Below are 15,886 nucleotides of genomic sequence, written 5' to 3' on the forward strand. Positions count from 1 at the left end.
AGCATATGCATATCAATCACTCTGTGGGGATTTTACTACTCTGAAGTTATAAAGCCCGTTGTATGTTACTGCACAAAATTTGCAATAACTTGCTGTTCAGTATTCAAGGTGTTGTATTACCAGAGCTTCCTCTGCCTCACCTTGCCAGAATATAAAAAGTTTCATTCAATGCTGTTTCAAAGCAATTGCTGAAATTTGGTTACAAGGTGGCTAATGGCCACTGCAGCCTTGAAAGAGGAGGAACACAAGCCCACTTGCACATTTTCGGACTGCATTAAAATTAATAGGTAGGTTTAGCAATCCATTAAGTAAATTACTCCTGTAGTTCAGTCTACTGGTAGCAAGATCGCTAAAACAACAGAAGCTAGCTTAAAATCTTTCCTCATGATTGGTGCTTTGCAAATAGCAGAAGGGTAAAAGACCAGTTTAATTACTCTGGACTTAGATACTTGAGTGTTCACACAGGATTTCCCCATCCCCATGGCACGCTAACTTTAGTCTATGAGTGCTCAAAGTAGCATGTATCACAGTGTTCTCTCCAAACTTAAAAAAACACAAACAAAAAAAACCTCCACCCACCAACACTCAAAAAATTCTTTTCCAGTTGTTTTTTCAGGAATTGAATTAATGCAGAAAAGCAAGTTTGAAAGAAATGTCTGGGTTCTCAGCTACCAACTGCTTTGATAGTGGAACTGGTCACTAAGCAGTCAGGAGCTAATGGGGTTTAGTTTATAAAGGTATTCAATGTAGAGACATGAAATTTTAAGACTGAAATGCAGGACAAGGGCAATTGACCTCTTCTGGCAAGAGTGGTTTAATGAAAGACCAAGATGCCCTTACATACTGATACTTAGTGGATTTGACTGCAGTAGGACTTAGAACTGTTATCTCAAAAAACAGGCAGTACAAATTCAGCTCCGTTTTCCAGTCCAGCTGGCAAGAGTGGCCCCCAGCAAAAGAAATGAGTAAGCAGGAGTGGTTCAGGAACCTGTCCTGGGAGACCCAGCCAGTCCAAGGCATGCAGCTGCTTTCAGCTCGCTTTTTAAGAGAGAAGGAAATGGCAGCCAAAACCCCATGACCATTGTATAACCAGTTCAAGCCATTAAATGTTTTGACACTGAAGCATATAGTCAAAAGAACATATTTCAAAGTAAGAACACAATGGTTCCAACCAGCCAAACAGCCTGACTTGGTTCCCACTCGTGCCCATGACTTCCTGCATGCACAAGGTTTGTTTTTGCCACCAGCATGTTCCTGAAGTTGCTGGTGCTTTTGAAAAAGCATCAAGTACAACTAACAGAGCAGAGCAGTACCACTTAATGCACTTGAAATAATACTAGCCAGATCAGTCCTTGCCTACACACAAGAATTCTCCCTTGAAAAGTTCAATGTTGCCAGGGTTTTTGGAGCACCACAATGATATTTCTTTGTTTACTTCTGTACCATTGTGGCTACATGTACCAATGATAACACAGAGGCAGGATGGAGACATGCCAGCTACAGGCTCATAGTAAGTCCTTTTTCTATGAGAACCACATCTGGTACATCAAAGTTCAGAAGCAATGTTAACATACTGGAAGTGGAAACAGGGAGGCAGACACCTGGCAAATTAATTTCTTAAATAAATAGCAGGACAAGCTGGGGATTAAAACTGGGAAATTACAGAAAGAAAAAAATTATAATCAAAAAACCAAAGGTGAATGAGAAATAAAAGCAGAGGCACAGTGCACACACAAGATGAAGCACTGACAGCCAGAAGCTACTTTGACACAAAAATAGGAACTGACTGAGTAAGATCACTAGTTGTGTGCTACAGAGCTCCAAGACATTTCTGAATAAGTTTTAGCTGAGGCAGACAAACTTTAAGATCTCTAATGAGTCCTTTCATTCCCAGCCTAATCATTCTAACTAGTTTACAACTTTCTTCCAAGCATCCTGGTAAAAGGATCCCACTCGTGAACTACACAGACATTGAATTGAGTAAAAAAGGCATTTAGAAAGATCAGAAATAAACTTTCAGTGTTTTATTTTTTTGAAACAGATACAATATTTTTCCAAGGTCACTTTACAGTAAGTGGCATACAGGCTATTAAAGTGGAAATGCTCATACAGACATTTCAGATTAAATGTGCACGGTGTATTCCACAACACAAAAACTGTATTTAACATTCTTTCTTGCCCCAGAATGATTTGGCAGCTTCAAAGAGCTAACACACATTTCCATTCTCAAAATCAATTTATTGAACAATGATAAACCCAAAACTGCAACATGATCCACACCAAGCACCACGCTTATCTCAGCAAGGACCTCTTGGAAGATCGGGCTGCAGCTGTAGAGCTGTCTTTCTCATGACCCTCAAAGTACTGCTGCTCTATTCGCCGACAAAATGCTGTGAGATTACTGTAGTTCTTCACTTTTTCAGAGAGTTCATCAGTGATTAGCTGAGTAGTAAGGATTGTGAACAGATGTCCAAACACCAGAGCATCTAATTCAGTTGGTCTGTAAAAGCAAACAGAAAAAAAGATGGGTATTTTGGAAGGCAAGTCCTGATCAAGAAAAACCCTGCTGTTCTGAGTAACCTGTAGATAGCCATGCAGTCTAAGAACTAGCATGAAATCAAGCAACACTAAACCAAATGCATGAAATCTGTGTATTGGGTATATTAAGAACCCTGCTTGTTCTCAGTATGGCATTTTCCTAGCTTTAGGGAGCTTGGAAATGTAGAAATAACATCTCTTAGATCAGACAGAGTTATTGATCTAGTTTCAAACCATACTCCACGTTTTAATCCTGTAACAAGGGCAAATGCTTATCAGGTGTTTTGGGGCTCTTCTTTTTCTTCTGCAGATGTCTATTAAAAAAACCCAACTATTATCTCACAAGGAAAAAAAAAAGGAGGAGAGTGGAAGCTTAAGACTCTCGTTCCTTTTTTGTGCTCTGCAACAGCTGGAAACTATTCAACCAACAAGGAAGGGAATTCCATGATGGCAGCAGCTGGAAACATCTGAAAGGGGACTACACAGAAGAAAACAGATATTTTGGGAATGTTTTCAGTCCTACCTTATTTTAGGTATGACCCTTCTGAATTGTCACCTTGGACCTTTAAGTAGTCCATGTATGTAAGTAGTCCACGTGCAAATTTTTTTTTTTTCAAATATATTAATAACTTCGGAGTCCCCCTTTACTAGTGTTCAAGGTATGCAGCATGAAGCTTTCCTAACTGATAAAATTTTTTGCCTTTTTATTTGTGGATCACTAAGCACTCTCCAGTGGAGATACGGACCCCTGCATAACAAACTTTAATCTGTCAGCAACAGGCTGCTTTTCTTATTTAACTCCTAAAGACTCCCAGAAGTCAAAGACTGAAAAATAATGGACTAAAACCACATACTTAGCAATATTTCACAGAGCTAAAAAGTTTAAAGGTTGAAACTGTACCAAAAAAAGCCTGGTTAACAACCAACCAACATAAAATCCCCAAGTTAGAATTCTTTAGAAATACAGAAAGGAAATTTAAGAGATACTATGCTTCATAATCACAGGAGAAGATGCAATTTAAAATCGTCTTCTATAAGGCACATTTCTGTGTCCTCTGAATTAACACTACCCAACTAGTCTCAACTTGGGATGCATTAAGGGGCAAAGACACAATGCAGAAAAGTAACCAAATGCTGCCATTTGAAGACATCTCCCTGTCCAAATGTAGTAAACTGAAATCCAGACCTGAGCATTTCTACACTGATCTATGCACAGGAGACAAGAGAGAGCTAATGTGAGGTTATTTAAGTCTGTAACATTTCAAAAATATTGAATTATTGGAGAGAAAAAAAATGTTAAAGAGCACATTGCAATTGAAAGAAACTGGTGAGAGCAGAGGACATTCCATGGAGGTCAGGTCATTTCCTTTTTCTCTCCTGGCAATGTGAATCCTGGTTTTCACTTTGCATCTAGCTCTTTGTGGACCAGCTAGCTTCTCCCCCAGTTCTTAGAACTCACAGGCACCCTCATGCTAATTCAGCTCATTCAGAACTGCTCCTGCTGTTAAGACAAGCTGTCCTGATCAGGTTGGCACGACACACATTCACTCCTCTAGTAGAGAATGTTAGCCAAGAAATTCAAGTAAAGCTCTAAGAGTATCACTTTTAATAAGAAACTAACTGTATAAAAATGTACATTTGTAGCCTACATAAGTTGTGGTAGAATCTGTAGAGAAGATAAGCAAGAGCAAAACTAAATCATAAATACAACAAACTTACAGAAGCTTTCCCTTTAAAATCTTTAAATTTCATGTTTAGATTCCAGTCACACATTTGTATTTTTGCAACTAATCACACTGCATTAAAATAAAACAGGAGTTTTATATATACACATTTGTATGTATGTGGGTATATATCTATTTCTCATATTGCTGGATGCAGTATTTCAATGAAGAGTAACTTACTGCTTATTGAAGAAATATGGTTGTGTTCCTAATCTCTGGGAGAGAGCATGACAGCACTGATCTACATCTTCAAGCACCTATCAAAACACACAAGAAAGAAAGATCCATTTTGTCAGGAAAAAACACCATTGCAAGAAATAACCTCCTTCTTCTATTTGCACCGACAGTGGGAACAAGGAATATAACATGCTGGAATATCAAAAGCTGTTAAAGTCAGTCAAACCTACACAGTGGGCAAGTAGCTAAGTGTTACTTAATCTAACATTTGATGTAAGGCAATTCTGATTAAGTGCTTCCCATAACATTTATAACTAAGCTTAATGAAAGGTGCTGACTTAAACCTCACAAGCTGTCACAATCCCACAGAGTGCCTATTAGCATCATACAGGAAGCAGGGCACAGAACTTACAACCTATTTTCAGGACTACGGCCTAAACTAACACTGACAGAGTTGTTCACTCATAGCAAAACAGCCTTCCTCCCACCCCATCAGGTTGCACATAATTTTAAGATTTATTGCTGCCAAAGGCAAATACCTCAGTCCAGGTAATGTTTTAAGAACAGAACATACATTTTACTACATCTGTTTCAGGAACGTGCTACTCTCCAAAGCCTATTACAAAAGAAAGGAAAGGAAAAGGAAAGGAAAAGGAAAACAGGGCAAAGAAATCAGGTTCACTTTTCATACTGACCTGTTCAAGTGTCTTTCCAGCCCATCCAATGGCTTTCATCTTTCGCCTAACCTCCCACTGCTTCTGATAGGACAAAATGCGGTTAAGAGGCCACGGATAAGGAGAGCCGTACCTTGGGTGAGTAATCTTTGTTTAAAAACAGAAAGGTACTGTGTTATAACACAAGAAAACATAGATATCTCTTGAACAAAACCGCTAATATTTAAACATTCCTCTCAGAAAGGGAGCCACAGAAGAGAAAGGCAGTTGTGTGTATGCTGTAACTATTTGCACAGAATCCGTAATTTGCAGCATAACTGTTTAAAGCTATTATTTCAGAAACATATACAAAGCCTGTATCTATTCTGCAGCCAGCTCCCTCCAGTAACACAGCTTCCCTAAAATGCGTATGCAAGTGAAATTAAAGTGAAAAGACTTTATCATTAATGGTATAAACCCCCATGTTTCATTTATGAGTAGGGACTTGCAGTTGTGAGCAAAAGTGTTTTCTCATTAAATTTTAATTAAGATAAATGCTGCGGAACCACTCACCTCCTCTACTGTAACATCATCACACCACTGAAGATAGAGCTAGGAAAAGAAAGAACACTTACTAAAACTTCCTAATAAAGGAGAATACAGAGACAATCATTTTTCACTGCAGAATTTTCTTTTCTAAATTAGATTAAAATTTCCATTTCATTTCTTCTCTTAGACCTTTGACGTACAAAAGAAATTAAAACTGGAAGGCAAAAGCCCAGTTGCTAGTCCTTACTTCACCAGCACCAAAACTATGCTGAGATTAAAAGCCTGCTCCTCTTGCCCACACCATACCCAACTCAAGGCAGAGGTGACCAGCCCTCAGCTCCTCAGCCACCTGCATCTTCCCAGTGCTTCCAACACTGCTCCCATGCTGGGACTGCACTACCTGAACTGGCCACAGACACGCACCAGAGGGTCCCAGCCTCCCATCACACACAGCGTGCACATGGGGACAGTGACAGCGGGGTGCCTGGCCAGCCAGGGGGTGGGGTAGGACCCCAGGAACCACCAGCATTTTCTGGTCAGTTACTTCTACAGCTGTGTGACACACTTCAGATAGGTGAGGGGAATCACACATGGCTACAGGAACACGTCAGCAAGCAATCCACAGTGTAAGAGAATTTATGCCTGTCTCCTTTCACCTCAAAAGTTGACAACCTAATCTAAGAACAGCAGTATTTCCACTATGGGGAAAAATCCTAAAGCTTTCTTGCCTACAGCCACTTATGTAAGTGCATGGAACTCCTCAAACTAGGGTTTGCTGTACCTCTGCTGTCAAGAGCATATTATTGACCAATTCCATGTAGGCTTTCATCTCAGCTTTTTGGACTTCATCCAGTCCATCACTAAGAGAATGGCCCTAATGGGGAAAAGAAAAAAGACACACATAAGAACAGATACTGGAATATTCAGCAACATGTGACCCAAGGACCCTTAAAGTCAATGAGCTTTGGCTCAGATCCTAATCTCTTACATAGTTCAGTAACAAATTACATACTCAGTTTTTACATACAGTATCCTTTAGGATTAAAACCAAATCATCATAATGTAACTAATCTAATCTCTAAGAAATCTAAGATAATCTACAAGAAATTTAATAGCAGTTATGGATGAACACACTTTAAGCTCACAGCCTCCTGGTTAGTGTATCTCTATGGCAAGAAGTAAACATAAATTTACATCTGTGATACAGATTCAACTTCTCAGTGAAAACATGGCATTTTTTAAAACAGAGGGGAAGGCTGGGGGAGTGGGAGAATAAAGGCAAATCTGAATGGTATCTGACACTTCAGGATTTAAAACAGTCAGTTCTGGGTTTAAGACCTCTGAGACCCAGAGACAAAGCATCTAGAAAAAGAGTCTCAGAAATTGGCACTGGTATGCAGCTATCCCGCATAGAATTTACTTGCAGAATTAGAGGAAATGACAAAGAGAAACATTTTCACCTCACAAACTCCTGTTTGTATAAAACTATACCTTTCTTTTAAAACAGCACTATATTCCTGTGGATGCTAAAAAGCAGGAGCAGAGGAATTTTCCAGCTGCTGAAGCATTTTGTGAAGTTTTCCTTTCTCATGCTTTAGCTGAGAAATAGTGAAAGACGATTTTGTAAACTAACTCTCTATCTTGCACCTGCATGGTCTTGTTTTGGTTTACTGAAGAAAATATCTTGAAATAGGCATTGTAGCATTCAGCCAATCACTCTGGGAGGTGTATGGTCAAGCAGCCAATAATGTCATTTCTCTATTGTGAACCAAGTTATATAAACGAGGTGATAATTAATGCAATAATCCCCTTTTATCCTGGAATTCCGTGTCATAATTTTCATCGTCCCTGGAGACAACAGCAACATATTCCTATACTGTTTTAACAAATTCAGTAACATTCCAGAAAAGCACACTAAATCAGCACAATGCTAAGCAGGATTAACACTCACTAATTAATGAAAACAATGTACTATTACCTTGGCTTTTACAAACTGGACTATGGGCCCAAGTTCAGATACTACTTGATTTCCCACATGAATAAAGGGTACTTTGCCTGTAAAAGGAGAAGTGTATTGTAGTAACGAGACAGAGGGTGGTGGGGAGAGAGAAGGGAACAAATGCAAACCTTCTCTGAATTATCATAAATCAATATAAAGAAAAGAAACAAGGTAAGTGAGTAAAAGTGAGTAAAAATAGTAAAGGACTCCAGGAGTAAGGGCAAAAAGAATACAAGTAATTCTGCCTACATTTAAAATTGAAGCAGTATCATTTTCCCTCTTGTGCTCTTCGTTTTTAGAAGAAGAAGGCAGTGTTCAGACCTAAATTACAACATTAGATGCCAGCAAGTGTGGACATGAGGTGTGAGTGGCAGAGAAGCCATACCATGTAACTATCACCAGTCTTAGTCCTGCACCTGCAAGATGCTCCTATGTGCCTGGATTCAGCATTTCAAAGTTCTATTTACTAACAAATAATTCATATACCTGCATATTTTGCTGGTTTTTAATATAGCCTCATTTCACTGCTTTAAGAAAAAATATCAGTAGCAGCACTAGAACCCATATAGTTGGCAGACATATACTGACAGGCACTTCCATATGGCCACCAGGTAATCAGTAAATATGGACCTCCTCACACAACAGAAATCTGGGACAGAGTGAGAGGATCGCCGGACTTCTGCACCCTGCACTCTGTAATTCTTTCTGATTCTTAGGCAAGCTTTGCAGCTGGCGTCTGGGCATTTTTAAGCAGTCACCTCCAACAAAAACAGGCTGTGTACCCTTCTAATACTTAACTTTTTGGTGGTTGGTTTGGATTTTTTTCCAGGCAGTCTCATGGATCTGATTTAAAATCACCTGTCACCCTTAATAGTGACTGCACCCTTTGGTCTCCTGTATCAACATCCTGGCAATCAACTCCCACACAGGGTAGCAAAAGAGAACCTTTCTCTGGTATTGTTTCACTCCAGTAATAGGAAAATATAACAGCATTTCCTGGGATATTCCCTGGCTGCAGAATAAAGCCACTTTTGGACACATGTCTTTCTGCTTTAGGACATTTGAGAGGTTTCCACCAGGCACTGAACTGTCTGAACACTTTATACGGTACTGTTACACATTGTGCCAATGTTCCTTTGCATTTCATCGCTTTGATTGTTTGCAGAGGAGAAACTGCACTGGAGAGGAGGGGGAAAGGCAACCCACACACAGTAGCACTGCCCGACTGTTATCAGCAAGACAAGGCATAGTTGCCATGGTATCAAAATGGAGGTATAACACAGTAATCTAAATGAAGGCCACACTTACCAGATGGGGACATGTACTCGGCATTTGCCCTGCAAATCACCCGGATTGGCAGATTGCACATTTGCAAAAAGGCCTGGAAACAAAGAGTTGCATTTGAAAAGCATTCATATACCAGTGGCAAACAAATGTGGTGTTCTCAATACATTTGACTGTGTTAGCTAGTTCCTAGCACACACTTAGGAAGTATAGCTCCTTGCATACTGTTTTTAGGAAGAAAGAAGCGTAAGCAAAAGAAAAACAAAGGGATTTTAACTTCATTAGACAACTGTTTATCATTCAGTCACTGACTGGAATTCTTCTAATGCAGTTTCATCTATTTTTACTGTTTTTTTCAAGATGGGCAAAGAAGCAGTCAGTATCTTTCAGACACAATTAGTGCTGTGGCTGTACAAAATCAAGTGACATTTTGCCCCTTTTGAAAACCACAGTACTCATTTCTTCTGGCTAAAGCTGGCTAGTCAAGTTCATGTTGTGTAACATGGCAAACACATATGGCACCTTCCCGTATTACAATTACAACAGCTGCCAGAAGTTTTGCTCTATGATACAGTCAGAGCACAAATCTGGTTTGGGACAAAATATTATTTTTAATTTATGGGATTCATGGAGAGCATAAGTGATCAATTTACTGTTTCCTTCTATCTCTGTGCTTCGATTCAAAGCACTCTCAGTAGGCTAACAATTTCTGTCAGCACCTGCCACTACCACAAAATCCATAGGCTGTTTCTGTTGAAATACCAAAATGTCAAGAGAAGTATTTGCACTTTGGACAGAACATGGCAAATAAGGAATCTCTTAATCTCTAGAGACTCTCACAGCTCAGCTAAGTCCTATCATTCATTTTGTCTCTGCAATTAGACAGATCACAACTCCAGACTCCAAAATTAATCTATTGCCTATTTAAACAACATGACTTGAGGTAAAAAAAGCCTACAGCAACAAGGCTCCCACCATGAAGAAAAATGCTGTTGTAACACAGCACTTTCTACACAAACCTCCCCCCTGCTCTTCAGATTGCAGGATCTGGAAGTAAACTGCACTCTCACATCTTTAGCTGCTCAGCCTCTAATCACAAACATGAAAGCAACCTAAACCTTGACCTTAAGATTTGCTCATCTCTGCACCAAATGAGACCTTAAGTCATGAACTATCATCAGCCCTGTTCCTAACTTTGTGGCTTCATCAAGGAAACAAAAATAACCTCAACAGCTCCTCTCCTCTCACCTGTGCTCTTCAAGGCTTATTTACAAACTCTAACCCATCCAGGGAAAAAAAGCCAAAAACTTTGGTCCTTTTCCCACCAAACTGAAGAACTGCATAGTCCATTACGATATTTGGCTCCTGCATGTTTAGATGACCTGACTCGAATCCGAATCTCAATTTAAACTACGGTCACAAACTGCTACACAAGACATTCATTACAGCTGACAAGAGCCCACCTCGGAACTGTGAAGGCTCTACAAAATATATCAGAAATGTGGATTTCTACACCTTCTGACTTCCTCAGCGCAACTAACTTAAAGCTCTGCTAGGAAGCCAATACACATACAGACAGAGACATAGACAGCTATATAAGGAGAGGGTAGTAGTCATGGTCAACATAAGTCAAATACTTCAGGTCTTGCACTATCTAGCAATAAATTGGTCTCCAGAGTGTTTCATCCCAAATAGAACCTCTATTACTGCTTAAGGATGCAGCCATCACACAAAATACAAAGCACTGGCCATGTTTGACAGCATATCACTTACCAAGTCTGTGCTCCCATCAGAATACATCAAAAATTGGGGATCTTGCTATCTTGGCACCACAAATTCCATGCAAACAGTAAGAATACCCAAAGGACTAATTCTTCAGTAATGTAAGTAATTTAGGCATTGTTCTGTCTCAGTCCTAGATCTGTTCCTTTGCCTGCTGGCTCTGCAGGACCTGGCAATGTCCATGCTGCTCCAGCTGCTGTTACATGTATCATGTTTTCTGCCCAAACTGGGGCTTTATATGTAACTTCTTCGGAAACAGTTAAGAGACAAGAACGCAGACTTTGGTTTAGATCACATACATGCTCCTATGCCACTGCTGGACGCCAAAAATATATACCAACTCAACTGGTACACAGACTTCATTCTTCTGAAAGCTCTACCAGCAGCTAACACCATATTCTCAACAGTACTGTGCTGCAGTGGAACAAATGGCACCAAACAACAGGTCCATAGAATTTCATCACTGGTCTAGGCTTACTGAATTAATTTCTTTCACAGTAAGGCATTAAATTAACTCTGCAATTCTGCAGAGATGAATTTTGTAACTGCCATGTACTATTCAGACTGCAAGTCTAGAAGAAAAAGAAAGTCTGAATTGCACTGGAGTTAGGGCAACACATGAATAAGTGAAAAGCTGCAAGTGCAGAGACACATTTAAGGAAAAGGAGGTGAATCAGAGAACTATTTTTACTTTTTCGTATCAGCGTATCAAAAATAGGACATGCTTGCACAGAATACTTAGGTTACACAAGTTGCTTCAGATTATTGCCTACTGTATACTGCACTGTACACAGGCTCCTATGTAGCACAAGGTTTCTACAAAAAATAGTCTGTGCCTCTGAAAATCTTTTCAGTTTAAAGAGTTTACACTAGTTTTCATCACATCTGACCTTTCTTTCTCCCCTTCTGCTCAACAAACATCCACAGAGCAAGGAATATCAACTCTTATTACCTGGAAGGGAAATTTCACCTCAGTCTCTGGCCTAGTACAAAGGGACTTGAGAATATGCTGACATTTTGTAATTTCAAAAATGCAAACACACTGGGTCCATGTGCCTTTTTGAACTTTGTAAAGAAAAGAGAAGAGATAAGGATGAACTAGATTTGAGCTCTATTGTGGAAATAAATATTAACGACATAAAAATGTTTGCTACACTTCATAATAAGAGCACAGATTCTAGTAATGTTAGAAATCATTCACTCTACCCTCAGTTAAAAAAACCAAAAAGAAAAAAAAAATTAGTAAGACCCTAAAGTAAACACCAAACCAAAAACCTGAGAAAACTTCCTCAGAATAGTCATCTTCAGTCCTGATGAATGCTTCATTAAATGGGAGACTAACTGAAGAATGATAGGCTTAAAACCCATCCAGTTCTGCATTTAGCACATCGGTCTTCCTGCGAGGCTCTGAAACAGTGACCACTGACTACTGGAGCTGCCCCTTTAGCACCTTTACAAGGCTTCTACCAGCAACCCCCTTCAGCATCCCCATGCCAAGACCTGTTCCACTTCAGTCTTTGTCTATATTTAGGATTGGCTTTAAGATGAATGATGAAATAAACCTAAATACGTAATACAGTATGTAATATTAATAGTATAACCTAATATAAAATACAATCAACCTAAGAAAAGAATTTTTTTAAAAACCCTGCTATTACATCTTTTAAAAGATAGAAGCCCAGGGAACAAAAAGACCAGTACGTCTGTCTATTATGAGCTGTAACTTGTATCCACAGCATGACCTGTTCAATTTTAAGTGCTCCTCGTTCTGCAGCAAAATGAAGGAAAGGTCCACAATATAAGACAAATTTAATCCTTATTGGATCTACACTGCTTAACTAATCATTAACTAGAGAAGTAGGTCAGTATCTACTTCTTGCTTCAGCTTAAACTAATAGTCCACTGGACACCCTTCAAGTCAACTAAAAAACCCATGTGAATCAGTAACTAAGAAGACAGTACTATCCCAAACTAGGAGGGCTCAGCCTAAGAAATAAGCCTTGCAATTTGCATTACTATGAGTACTTACATTTTTTCATTGATGTAACTGACATGCTTTGGAAATTATTAGCATTAACAACAGAGGTGGTTTTGACTTTTCAAGTGAATGCATTCCATATTTATGGAAATTATGGTTTCTTTTAGAAAAAAACATGGACAAGGATCATGACCAATGCATTCCTATAAATATCCACTGTCAGAAAATCTCAAAATTTTTTCTGATGCATTCAACTAGATATGCTAGACATTAGAAAAGAACTGATGTTAGACCTTAAGTGGCACGAACTATTACAAAAACAGTAATAATTGCAACAGATCAAAGAAATCCTAGAGAGAGAATATAGGACAAAGCAGCAATTTCTCTGAGTCTTTATCTCATTACATGCTTTAGCCCAGTGATCAAGGGAGGATTTGTTCCCTTTTTGACCACTCATGCAGAATGTCAAGAACCAGCACATTTGGTGTGCAGATGGTATCAGACCACCATGGCTTCCAACTCTGATAAAAGATGCCATGGAACACTGATTACTTCAGCTCAGAACATCTTGTTTCCCTTCTCACATACACAGTTTGAGCAGGCAAGTTACCCCTGCTTTTCTTGTGAGAGAAATATTTTCCTGTGAGCAAATGGGAGTGTGCTCAGCTCCTGTAAGTGCTTTTGGGCAAGAGATGGAAGGCTGAAACCACCCCAGTGCAGTTTTGCTGAGATTTATGAAGACATCAACCCCTTCAAAGACACAGCATCAAAAGCTGAGCAGTCTGAGAGATCAAGGGCCCAGGCTTATTCTAGTACATCAGAGATTATTGTTAACATCATAAATTTGGCTGATCAACTTAAAAAAGGACTGAAAGGGGCCAACTGAATTCCAATAACACACAAGCTAGTTAATGACACCCTTGTGAAAATTCACCTAAAAATGGCAAGCAAAGCACTAACAGCAAAACTAGAAACAAGACATTTAACTAAGCACAGCCTGTTCTACCTTGTAAAGATGCCTGTAATTCCAAATAACAGCATTAAATTTCCAGCTCTCTTCTCCTCTGGAAAAAAAAAAAAGTGTATTACCAAAGAACTAAGAGGCTGACTACTATAGGCCTCAACCTGGATCCTCCTCAACCAGGATTCTCACCCAATAATACTACAGCAGCAGCAATTCTTCAGAAGAGGAGGAAAAAAATTAGCTCTCATGTCTGTAGTAAAACTAATACACATTTCTTCATCTAAAGTTTTCTGGTCCAAAGTAACTGTAAAGATGTTCACTGAAAAAGTTTATTGATCCTTTGAAAATGACTCTTCCAAACAGACTCCGAGCAGGGTAACAGAACTGAATTCCTGCTGGAAAGGGTAAATTGGGGGGGGCAGGTTTTATGCTTAACACCTATTCAAAGAGTTAACTTTGAGAGGAGCAATTAACACTCTTATTTACCCTTGCCCATATTACAGAAGATCACAAGGTGACTGCCCAGCAAACTTACACAAATAAAGGAAACTTCCTTAGAGCACAAATATATAGAATTCACTACAACTGAAGGACATCAAACTAACACTCTCAGGCTTTTAAAAGCAATGAATAATTTCATGGCTTATACTAGTTAATGCAGCATAAAACAAGAATAATTAAATTCAGATAGGAAATAACTGAGTTTATTCCCCTGGTATGAGCAAGAGTGCCTCCTTTATCCATATATTTTACTGATTATTTGCATTATGGTAATTTTAAAAACTGGGGTCATATTTCTTGTGCAGTATTGACACTGGTCAATGGCTGAGACAGATGTCGGGAAAACTGTCCAGCTTAGCAGCTTATGGTTAATATGTCTGCTACAAACACATACGTACAGTTATTTCTGGAACAAAGTGTGTCCTTTCTTTGGATGAGTTTAATGTAAGAAACAGATAAAGGCATTAAAAAATAAAAATTTGGTTTAATAGGATCTGTCAGCTTCTCTCCTACACATGCTCTCTGCCTCTTTCCTGCAGGCTAACAGTCTCCTCTCTCACACTCTTCCAGCCTCTCTACCTGTCACATTACCTGGCACCCAAAAAGGGAAGGAAGAAATGTGAGAAATACATTTTTAGCAATGATACCTCCCTTTTTCCAGACTGAAACCATTGAATCTACAGTGCTGCTACTGCCCCTGTGCACCCAGTTTTTAATGGGAGACTTTGACGTAGACAGAAATGGAGGTTTCTGCATATCCATGAGGAGAAAAGGATAAGAGGGAGGCAAAGAGATGCAACCAGACTAATTATTTATGTTCTTCCCTACCATCCCAATATTTACTGTTACAGAGTAGGGAAGAAAGAGTTGTGGACAACAAATTGAAGAAAAGTATGGAGAAGCCTCTCAGTGCCCTTCCTGCCCCACTGCACATTGATCCACAAAGGACTATGGTTTGTATTGCACTGCCTTCTGCTCACAGAGAATAGCATGAGCCACTCTGTTTTAAAAGTCAGGTGGAAGAGGGAAGTTTGTGGTTTTGCTGTGAGAGAACAAAGTACTGGTACTATGTGAACAGGGCTGATAGGAAGCTTTGAGGTGACACTTGTTACAAAATTAATCAAATATCTTATGCCTATCATTCATTTCAGTCATGGCAGGTGACACCTCCTGCCAGAATTATGGAGTATATTTACAACAGCATTGCTTAAAGGACACAATCCATGTAAGGCTTGCTTTTTCTTATAGCCCATCCAATTTAAAATTCAAAATGTAAGTAGGATGTTGGATTTCAATTATGTAAAAAAGTAATCAGAACAATGACTTTTGTGCTGATTTGGCACAGTTCAAAAGCCCAGGGCCCAGAAACCACAGCCAGGCACAGGACAACTCACCCCACCCTTCCCTTCCTCCTCCCTCCCCTCCCTCCTCTTCTCACACGTGACTGACATTCTCATCTCCGCTGCTGCTGCTGCCACCCTCAGAACAATGCAAGAAAGGGGTGCCACTGTGTCTTCCTGGGATGACAAGTATGGAAAGTGACTGTGCATGAAATACAATAGGAAGGCATAGGAGCAGGGAGGGAGGAGTTTTGTATTTATTCCTAGAGGTAATTGGTTTAGGTGTGATTTTTACTCTTGCTCTCCCTTCCTCTTTGCCCTGCCCAGCTAAGGAAGGGCTGTTTGGACACCATCAGCTGGACACACGACACGTATCAGGCAGCAAATCACCCTGTCA

The 15,886-nt window shown here is 39.5% G+C and overlaps 1 protein-coding gene across 2 annotated transcripts in view; it reads right to left on the reverse strand.

Moving 5' to 3' along the window:
- Nucleotides 1–2,009: 2,009 nt before the first annotated feature.
- MTX2 (metaxin 2) overlaps nt 2,010–15,886 on the reverse strand; it is a 33,883-nt gene continuing 20,006 nt past the window's right edge. For both annotated transcript variants that reach the window (XM_048309649.1, XM_048309648.1), the window contains 7 exons: nt 8,949–9,021; nt 7,620–7,696; nt 6,423–6,515; nt 5,666–5,704; nt 5,135–5,260; nt 4,443–4,519; nt 2,010–2,500 (listed from right to left, as the gene is read on the reverse strand). In XM_048309649.1, coding sequence (XP_048165606.1) covers nt 2,293–2,500; nt 4,443–4,519; nt 5,135–5,260; nt 5,666–5,704; nt 6,423–6,515; nt 7,620–7,696; nt 8,949–9,021 — 693 coding nt within the window. In that variant the 3' untranslated portion in view covers nt 2,010–2,292. The remainder of the gene's footprint in view (nt 2,501–4,442; nt 4,520–5,134; nt 5,261–5,665; nt 5,705–6,422; nt 6,516–7,619; nt 7,697–8,948; nt 9,022–15,886) is intronic.

The sequence above is a fragment of the Corvus hawaiiensis genome, chromosome 7 (assembly GCF_020740725.1).
Source record: "Corvus hawaiiensis isolate bCorHaw1 chromosome 7, bCorHaw1.pri.cur, whole genome shotgun sequence".
Classification (NCBI taxonomy): Eukaryota; Metazoa; Chordata; class Aves; order Passeriformes; family Corvidae; genus Corvus; species Corvus hawaiiensis.